This window comes from Sphaeramia orbicularis, chromosome 18, assembly GCF_902148855.1.
Source record: "Sphaeramia orbicularis chromosome 18, fSphaOr1.1, whole genome shotgun sequence".
Classification (NCBI taxonomy): Eukaryota; Metazoa; Chordata; class Actinopteri; order Kurtiformes; family Apogonidae; genus Sphaeramia; species Sphaeramia orbicularis.
The window spans coordinates 24,310,486-24,321,059 of record NC_043974.1 but is presented as its reverse complement, the minus strand read 5'-3'; the positions used below and the strand labels follow the sequence as shown (position 1 = coordinate 24,321,059).

The 10,574-nt window shown below is 37.8% G+C and overlaps 1 protein-coding gene across 1 annotated transcript in view; it reads right to left on the bottom strand.

Annotated features, from left to right (window-relative positions):
- Nucleotides 1-8,912: 8,912 nt before the first annotated feature.
- The window catches only part of m1ap (meiosis 1 associated protein), a 40,410-nt gene continuing 38,748 nt past the window's right edge, over nt 8,913-10,574 (bottom strand). The window contains exon 11 of the mRNA XM_030161905.1: nt 8,913-9,748. Coding sequence (XP_030017765.1) covers nt 9,491-9,748 — 258 coding nt within the window. The 3' untranslated portion in view covers nt 8,913-9,490. The remainder of the gene's footprint in view (nt 9,749-10,574) is intronic.

The following is a 10,574-nucleotide window of genomic DNA, read 5'->3' as shown; positions in this document are numbered from 1 at the left end:
GTCACACTTGCTTGAAATTCAAGGACTTATCACTAAGGTTGTTATTGTTGATATTTTCTTGTGAGGGTCTTCACCACCTTCTTCCTTGTTCTCCTCCCTTCACCCACCCCCCCACCCCACTCCACCACCCCAATGTCAGGTCTGGCATCAAAATGTGGTTCAACAAAACTCTTAATAAAGACAGTAGAATATCAAGGGGAGCCTCATATACTTTATGAAGTTTCCCTTGGCAAAGCAAATTTGTTCAGCACCAAAAGGCAGCCAGACTACCATTCTGCTGTTATGATGCTTGACAAGACAAGTTTAAAGAAAATCAAGGACTTGCATTAGACGAATATGAAGAAGGTTAAGGTTCAAAGGTCAAAAGGTTAGGATATCCTGTGCTTTGCATATGTCACGTATCTAAAACACTGGATCCTACACTTCCTATAGTGTATTCACTAGCATCATTTTGTTTAATTGTCTCCATACAGTAAAATCCTACAACTGTAATTTGTAACATTGTCTATTCAGTCGACTAGTGGACAGATTTAATTATAAAATATGATTCATAAAGTTTTCTTAGTTAAAACTCTATAATATATGTGTGCAGTATCAAAAAAACAACAGACAAGAAGCACAGCAAGGATTAATATGCATTATTTGTTAAAGAAATACGTAACTTGACTACCTTTAATTTGGTATTATTTCCTCTTTTTTAGCACTGGCAGTGTCATTTCTCAAGCTTATTTTAGACCAGAAGTACAGGCATACATCTCTGTTGTAAGTATAGAAAATGATTTTGTGAATTTGAACTTTACACATCATTTACAAATGAAACCTTGATCAAATTAATTCCAATTAATATTGCTCAGACCTGCTTTCCACTATAATCTGATTACGCCAACCTGAGATAACATTTTAACGACGCCCAACACTATCAATCTGACCTTTTATTTCTGAAATTATTACTATTAACCTTTCAAACCTGTAGTGTCTCAGGTCAAGTTCCTATGCCGTGCCATTTCAAATGCTCTTAAATGCTTTCTGCCTCCTCCTCTTCCTCCTACTTTACATTTTTCTCTTCGTGTTCTTTGACCTTTCACACATCTGCACAACAGCTTAACGACCTGAAATGTGTGCATGAATGCGCTGCAGCCGCCGGCGGGTATGTGCGTGAGAAGACGTACAAACAGAGCTGCCGCCGTCAAGTTTGTTCAGAAGATGGGCTGTCAGGGTGGGTCACAGTTTGTCACTTGGTATACAGTACAGATTTGTTTATTTCCATCTCTGCTGCCACTTAAAGTCATGTGTGTTTGAGGTTTTCATCCTCATATTGAAAGTGTATCAGACTTCACTTCATTGTTTCAGATCAACTTCTTTGATTTTTCTCAGGTTTTGGGGAAATGTCAAGTCATTAGGAAAAGCCCTTTAATATTTTTATGGACAGCTCATGACATTAAAAGTGTCAAAGGGCAAAAAGAAACAATTTCCTGATAAATGTTGAAAGATGTAAACTGAGGTTGTTTTTATTACATTGTTTTGTATGTGGGTGTGTGTTTATGTGAGCCACCTCCAGCCTCATGAAGCTATCTTTATCCAGACAGTCCTATCTGCAGGTCTGAGGTCTGCATTTCAGCATGTAGACATCACACACTTACTCATGCTTCAACTATTATCCAGCCTCTTCCTGTCCTGTAATGTCTGGATGTCCTCCATGTCAAGGTCTCGCATTCATTTTCTAAAGGGTTTTAAACTCTCCATTCCCACTGGTCGCCATTTTTTAAAAATTAAATACATGAAAGCAGAGGACTCAAACATGCGGCCTAGGGGCCAAATCTGGGCCAGCCAAAGGGTCCAGTCTGGCCTCTGGGATGAATTTGTGAAATGCAAAAATTACACTAAATATATTAATCATTTTAGTACAGGTTGCACATACAGACCAATTTAATCTAGAGTGGGTCGGATCAGTAAAATACTATCATAATAATTAATACTTAATACATAATAAATACTCACAACTCCAAATTTTTCTCTTTGTGAATGTAAACATTTTCATTCCACAAAAACGTGAATAACCTGAACAAATATGAATATTTTGAAATGTCTGAAGTGCAAGTTTACCAATATTCTGCCTGTTATTAAATGTTTTGTGTATTTGTAGATCCACTGTGATCTGTAAGTTGTAATGTACATGTGTACATGATAAACTGAGACATATTGTTAAAATTGCGCTTAGTTTTCTCAAGAAATTTCAGTTTGTTACTGTTATTCACATTGTTTTAATGGAGAGTTGGTAGATGTAAACATTTTCATTGTATAATTTTACTTTTTACGCTTTAAAACACAGAGGAAAATTTGGAGTTGACATTATTTATATATTATTATGTTGTTATTTTACTGGTCCGGCCCATTTCACATCAAATTTGGCTTTAACGTGGCCCCTGAACTAAAATGAGTTTGACACCCCTGCATTAAAGTTTCTGCAATAACACTGTACCTTAGATAGCATGCTGAGAAGGCTTAGATTCTCTGTAATTGAGTCCTGAAGTTTATTTTAGAGTATTCCGGAGCACCAAAATACAATTAGTGAAAGAATCCCCTGGATAACGATTGAAGCTAATGGGACTTCCTATTTATTTGGTGGTCATGAGATCACATTACTTGTCCATTAAATGATTCATTATATTCCTATGGTCTTGTGATGTTCAGTTACAAGTTTTGGAATTTGGTATGGTAATAAGCAAAAACACAAATTAGGTGGGAAGGAACAAGTTACATGTCCTTTTAGCTTAAATTTTGGTCTCCATCATCTCCTATGTGAGAAATCGGTATCTGTCTGCTATTTGGTTCGAGACAGGCAATGTTCACCTGTAACTAAAACAGCTGCCTGATGCTACAAAAACAGCGCAATAAGAGTGATAAGACTAAATCAACAGTAAAGTTAGCAGTTCTGAGGACACTGTCACATTAATATGGTGTTTTAAAGTGAAAATGATCTCCATCCTATGTTCTAATACCAGGGTGACTGAAAACACATTCACAGGAATTACCGCAAATAGCTCAAATAGCAGCTACATGCAGTCAGCGTTGTGGCAGAAAGTTGAAGAAACAAGGGAAGTAACAAGAGCGGTCTGTGTGAATTTGTTGCAGATATAGATTTTGTACAGATGACTGCGTCTGAGCAAACAGCAAGTAACAGGTATTTATATCGCAAAGACATCGTTGAGACATCACTCATAAAAGCAAGCAATTACATGAGGGAAAAATGAGTAAAAGGGAGTAAAAACACACTACATATCATTATTCATTCATATCTAACAGTGAATAAATGGATTTAGCTGAATGAGACGAGCATGTTTTATACAGAGTTCAGTAACAGGGCGCAAACCTGATCCTAACTAAATATCACTGTATAAAAAGAATGAACTCTGTATGAAATAGAGTTCACCACGAGGGCGCGAACATGATAAAATCAAGACAACATTTTACAGTAAGGATAAAATCTCTGTCTATTAAAGACTTCCCACCACAGTTAGTAGTATTAGGGTAAAATGCTAAATGTAGATGCAACAGTGGCTGCTAACAAAACATTAAGAATAGAAACTCATTTAATTCAGTATCCATGTTGACGTAGCAGATGGTGGACTTGTTTTCCACTGGACAGGATCACAGGAAAAAAAACAAACTTAGTAACCAATAGAATCTTATCAGCCGCAAAAAAAATTATTAGACCATCAAAAGTCATCAACAGCAATGGTTATGCAATCAAGTACTAACTCCTGTGTGTATCACGTGACTAAAACAGACAGAAAAGAAAACATGGAATGCCTAAAAGCAGTGTTTTTGTCAGTACAATGCCATAGATATTGATGTAAGAACTGAAGGGATTTTAGTTATTATCAAGAACACCATGGAAAATGGCTGGATATCAGCTCTGAAATTAAACTCTTATGAGCTATTTTTGTTGTTATCATTATATTTGTCCAAACAAATGTACCTTTAGTTGTACCAGGCATTAAAATGAACAAGAAATTGAAGAAAACAAGGGTGGTCTAATGATTTTTTTCTGCAACTGTGTGTCTGTTTGTATCATTGTTTCTACGAGTATACATTTTGTCTGTACACATTATTACAAAGCAACCTTAGATTTTCTGTTTAAAACTGGGTCAGCAATAATCTGTAAAATCTTGGAAGTTACACCTCAAGCACAGCAACAAAACTTTCTTTCTCTTTGTCTAGTAAGATCTTTTTACATTAAACAGACTTGTGTGTTGTGCAGGGACCTGGTAACTGTTTAATGTCAGCAAACTCTGTAACTAAGCCAACACTAACTTGTGTTACAGTTGCAGTAAGCGTAAACTTCTTGTTGACAGCGGTGACAAATTCACCCAAACTAAAACCCTTAAATGTCTAATGATTCTCTTAAAACACACGTACCAGTGTAAAGTACCTATATTTGCCAGCAATGCTATAAAAAAGCATTTTAACAGTATTTCTGCTATTGACATTTTGTGAGTTAAATTTTTAGAGAAGGGTGTCAAACATATGGCCTGCGGGCCAAAACCATCCCGCCAAAGATTCAAATATGGCCTGGGGGATGAAATTGCAAAGTACAAAATCACACATTAAGTCACTCCAAAATCCAAACTCTAAAATCTTAACAATATTCTGTAAGTTAGTAAATGGTTTGTGTATTTGTAGATCCACTGTGATTATAATGCACATGTATAAATGATGAGTTGAGGCATAATATTATTAAAATTGCACTTATTTTTTTTGAGAAATGTCAGGTTTTTTGTAAACATTTTCTTAAGTTAAATGTGATTTTTTTGCACTAAAGCAAAAAACAAAACAAAACCTATGTTATTAATTATTATTATGCTATTAATTTTCTGGTCCTTCCCAGTTGAGTTCACATTGAGCTGTATGTGGCCCCTAATTTAAAATGAGTTTGACAGCTCTCTTCTATGAGCTGCGGGAAAACATTCAGCGATCACATTTATCAGTGCAACTCCCCCACATAACATTGAGACATCTTGTTCCTACACTTGTAAAAATGTCACACCTGCCAGCTGCACTTCTGAACATAAAACACTGCTGCATTTCCTCATTCTGTTAAGATTGAGGCACATGAAACATAACACTTTATTGAATTCTGTACTGGTATTTGTGTGTTCTCACTTGAGAAACACCTGAAACTGTCCGGTTTCCTCTGTGTTTGACTCTGCAGACCACCAGCTTTTATTTTTAGCTGTGCGTGGGCAACTCGTTCAGTCATATGTGTCTGAAAGAGAGTATCATTTACTCCGTCGTTGGTTCTATCTTAAGGAAATGACAGTTTCTCATTCAGCTTGTGGTTCTTTTGTCTCCAAAACACAAGGGGTTGCCTATGCAAAAGTCAGCATAGGTTGTATAAAGGTGAACTGTGGCGATGACGTGACTTTTATTTTTAGCCTCATTTAAAGAATACATTCATATATTTAAGTCTGTCTTTGAAATTGTCAGGTGTCCAAATGAAAATCCTGTTTCAAGTAATGAGGAACTACATCTATAGTCCTGCAAAATGTGCATCTAAAAGTAATAGTGATGTATTATGAGACTTTCAAGTTCCAATTTGTCTTTTTAATATCAAATAATAATACCTTTTGCACTTTGGTGAAGATGTGGGAGGGAACAAAAAGAGGGAGTTTTGTGTTAAAGCAACTGTAACTTGCAGATATTTACGTTTGTGTAAAAGTAACCAGTGTGTAAAATTAGGGGGATCAAACTGCAGAAATGAAACACAATATTCATAACTATTCATTCATCAAAGTTTATTAGCACCAAAAGTTGCCTTAAAATTAGCTGTTTGTATCTACAGAGTGAGCGGGTTATCATTCATGAACTCTGACATGTTTGTTTTTCCAGTTTTCTAGCAGGTGTCATCTATCACTTTGGTACATTTACATCACCTCCTATCTAGGTGTCGACCAAAGTTAATATTCACTTTATGAAAATGTTCAGAACAGACACTGTCCTATATTCTTTGTGGCCACTGTAGACAGGGGTTTGTAGTGTAGTTGGTTGAAATTAGCAACTTCACTGCTAAATATCACTGAAAACTGAGGCTTGAAATTACCCTCTAAATACATTTTTGCACTGAATGGCTGTAGATTTTGTGCCTCATCTGTTATTAAAAGTGTTTTTATCAGGAGGATATGTTACAATAAGTCCTATTTTAGTGTTTATATGGAGCTTGTTCACAAATGTCTCCTTCTACAGGTTTCTGTCAAAGTATTTGGATTTTAAAGACACTGATAAGAAACTTTCACAAATTTAACAGTTTTGGTTTTAGTGTGATGTGCAGTATATTAATAAATCTGACATACTGAAATGCTAGCAAGGAAGTCATTTTTCAGACATTTCCAGACGTTCCAGGCCTGCGTAGGGGTTCAGACCTTTCAGGTGTCTGTCATTAGAGTCCTAGTTCAGGTCCTGACTTCACCTCCTCACTTCCTCCCCTCAAAGATGCGCTTCCTCTTTCTGTTCTCACTCAGCGCTTCTTGTACATGTGAACGAGTCGGCTGTGATCTGCCCGTAAGCTGTACAGTAACAGCAGTTTGACTTTGCACTGATTCTTGTTCTGTTTGTTCATTGTGTGTATATATCTGAGTCCAGTGTGGTCCTGTTGTGGCCAATGAAGACAATGACAGGAAAGAGACAGTCTGTAGGACAGATAGGGATGGTCAAAGAGGGTTTTTCTATGTTCTGCAAATTGCAGCAAAGCAGCAAAGAAGGAAATGGAACACTGAGAATAAAGCAGGAAGTCACAGCACTAATATTATCCTGATTCGCATATAGAAGCTGATGAGACATAGAATGTAGACTATAGCTGCCAAGAAAATGAGAAAATATCTTTTTATTGCACCAGAATAGAAAAAAAACTTTCTGACATGCCAACCTATTTTTGGCAAATATCCCCAAATGCAAGAAATTTCAAGAAAGAGGAAGCTGAAAATATATGTGTGTAATAAGTGGGACCATAACAGAGTCTGCAAACATAAACATGTCTGCAAAAATGAGACAAAATGGTGTGGTGAAAGGTCACTTCACCACCCACGGGAAGCCATGAATCAAAACTGTAAAAGTCGCAGACAAACTGTCTACTCCAATCCAGTGTTATATCTTACGGTGCTCTCATCTTTCAGGTGTTTTCACATGTAATGCAGCGGTCTGGTTGCTTCTCAAGGGTTTCCTGTCACCATCTTGTAGGATATTTGGATGAAAATACTTTGAATATTCATTTGAGGTTTGTTATTAATCCGATAACAGCTCTGGCTTTTTTTTTTAAAGGAAGCCAAATAATAACAAACGCTATCGACCGTGAAACTAATGCATTGATTTTACAGTGTCAGATCATATAGTTTGAGGGGGGGGCATATTGTCAAAGCTTTAGGTGCGTGATCTGCCAAGAGAAATTAATTGTGCAAAGCAGCTTCGAAAGAACAAGCATGGATTAACAATTTTAACCCTGACACCCACTTAGCACATTTCTTTCCATTTTAATAGGTTATTAATTTAAGTTTCACTCTGAACACTCATACTGCATTTATCAGCCACATGAAAACAGCTAATGACTCAAAAGAAAACCGCTGCATTGGCAATAAGTTAGTAAATATATATATATATGCTTTGCAGGATTGTACCTTTTCATGGTACTGCTAGCTTTTTGTGGAAAAATACTGTGGTGCTCAAATCCTGTTTTCTTATTAGTGGGTGGTTGAGGCTTAAATGTGGTTTATGGTCGATTTATTACCAAGCAGATCATGACAAATGTAAATCTGAACGGAGTATATTAAATAACAACCAGTAAATACAGGGGAAATGAGAATTTGCTGAGTAACTTTATGTAAAAGACAAAACAGCTGAAATACCAACTGATGGTGAGTTACACTATGAACTATTCGCTTCAGTTCTTTTTGTTGCAGCTCACACAATAACTTCGATTGCAAAGTGTCAACATGCCGGAACACAAAAGCTGAACAGGAACGTGACTTCTGTATTTTAACTACTAACTCTGAGATGAGAACATTTGTGGTGTGGTCACACACACAAAAAGAACTGATATGAAAACTGGAGGGAAATCTGACTAACGCACAAATAATCACACTTTTGTTTACAGTCCGTTACATCTCATTAAACTCTAACCAGCGGTGACATTTATTAAGGAGCGTGGCCGATGGCATTCAGTGTCAAACTGGGGAACTTTGGCTTCAGCCTTTTGACCTTTTTGGGGACAGAGAGGCTGCTGTTGTTGTATTTGGACAAATTTACGAAATTCGCACAGTTTCTCTAAGGAAATGATGCTACTACACAAGAAGAGAGAGGAGGGTAAAGGGACGCAGGGAAAGCAACAGAAGTGGGTAAAATGTCAGCGAGTAGTTTTGGAGGTCCGCTTGAATTCACTTTAGAGACAAAAGGATCGTTGTGGGTGTAATTTGTGAATGCGGAAGTTCTATTGCATCACAACGTCATGAAGTCATTTACCACCGGGTACTCCCTAATGTTATAAGGTTCATAAGGGGGTGGAATGGCAGGAGACTGATTAAGCCTGTGTGAGCGGATGACAAAGGTTTTTGATGAGGAATAAATTAATAACAGTGACGATGGATGTGTGTAACCGACCCAAAAATGCGTATGAGCATAAACCATGACCCCAATCATTATATATCTGCTGTGGAAATTTTGACATGTTCACTTTTTTTTTTTTTTTTTTTTTAATACTTTTTATCAGTATCCCCACCATTCACCCCCTCCTCACGCTGCCTTTCAACCCCCAGAGAGGGCGCTTGCTGTAGGGGTGAAGGAGAGCAGAGAGGCCCCTCTGTCTGCTTCTTTATTCTCTGTCTCATTAAAACAGTGAAGCTGTGTTCAGACCAGGGCTTAAGGGCAAAATGGAAAAGGAATGTGCATGTGTATTTGTCTATAAGTCACTGTGTACGATGGCTACAGTATGGCAGGCTTTAATAGGCCCGAATTAGTTGCTTAAAAGTGGCTTCTAACTGTCTCCAGTCCTGTTTTAATGCATCTTAATGGGTGAGAGAATTTTTTTTTTACATCTAACAGGCTTTAATCTCTCTCTGATCTTTTGCTTTCACACACACCATCCACCTTTTGTTCTTTTTTTGTCATTTCTCACGACTTTCCGTTCTTTCAAGCTTCCATTGTCCTGCTGCTTCCCTTCTTTTCATCTTTTCTCCAACTTTTTATTGTTTATGGTGTGTGAATTTGACATTTTTGCTGTCTCAGCAGTCTACGGATGGCACGGAGGCGAAATTTTCCTTTCTCTCACCCACACACACGCACAATCGCATGCCCAAACACACACAGGCTTGTTAAAGTCGGGCCTAGTTAATAGCGTGTGTTAAATCGGACTGAAGAAAACTGGCAACAGAGCTCAGTGTGTTGTGTTGGTGTGTTTTTGCTCCCTCCAAGCCTCAAACATTTTCCCTCTTACCCTCCAGTTTTCTCACAGTATTACCATGGAGTCATCCTCATCTTCCTCCTCCTGTCCCACTTGGGTAAAAGAAGCAGGGGTCAGAGTAGGGGTCGGGGCCCAATGCCCACCTCTGTTACTACTGCTGAGGAGCGTCAGAGCTGGACGGGAGGCCTTGGCAGGAGGAGGTCCCATGGATGAAGAGGATGGGTGGAAGGAGGAGGGGCGTAGCGGGGCCACTGTGGCCCTGACCTTGCTGTTCACTACCAGTGGGCGACCATGGTTTTGCAGCTGAGAGAAACAAATCACAATCTCTGTAAAATTACAGCCTGGAAATAACTGTAAGATAGGACTTCTTTTCTTTACTTTTTTTAATTGTGTATGTTTTTACCTATCCTACGGACCTTGTTTTTATGTCCTTAATAAAGCTTGAATGAATGAATAAGAACACTATTAACTGAGAATTTGGATCGAATAATTCAGTAGGCTGAGACGTACATGTAATTATTAGTACACTTGACAAAAAAAGAAGGTGTGAGACAAAAGAGAGGAAGAGAGATAACAAATCAGTAAAGGAAATGTAAATGTAAACAGTCAGCTAGTGGCAATCAGAGTGACTAATAAGCATTCTCTTCCCAAAAGACTGTAAAAGACCACAGGCAGAGTATTTTCACAACTTTTTTGCCACTGTAGTGAACTATTTGCATGTCAGCAGCCTTATCAACCCAGATGAGTCACACTGCCAACGGCTATAAACTCTCAGGTCACTGTAGGCCTCACCTCAGCTGATACAGTAATATAACACGATGAGATGAGATATCAAAATATACCAAAATTAGACGAACAATACACTCAGCTCTATCAGAAACAACACTAACATCAAGTATTTTCAGCCCCCCCCCCCCCCCCCCCCACACACACACACACACACACACACATAAATCTGCTGTTTACTGATTACCTGACTTGAACACACATCAATCTCATTGTTATCTTAGCAAAAACTATATGCTTGTACTAATAATCTGCAGCAAAAAAATCTCTGTAAACATGATAAGCATAAGATATTATATAAGGGTCATTTGCACGCTTTAATTGTTTGCAGCTTTTAACTGTG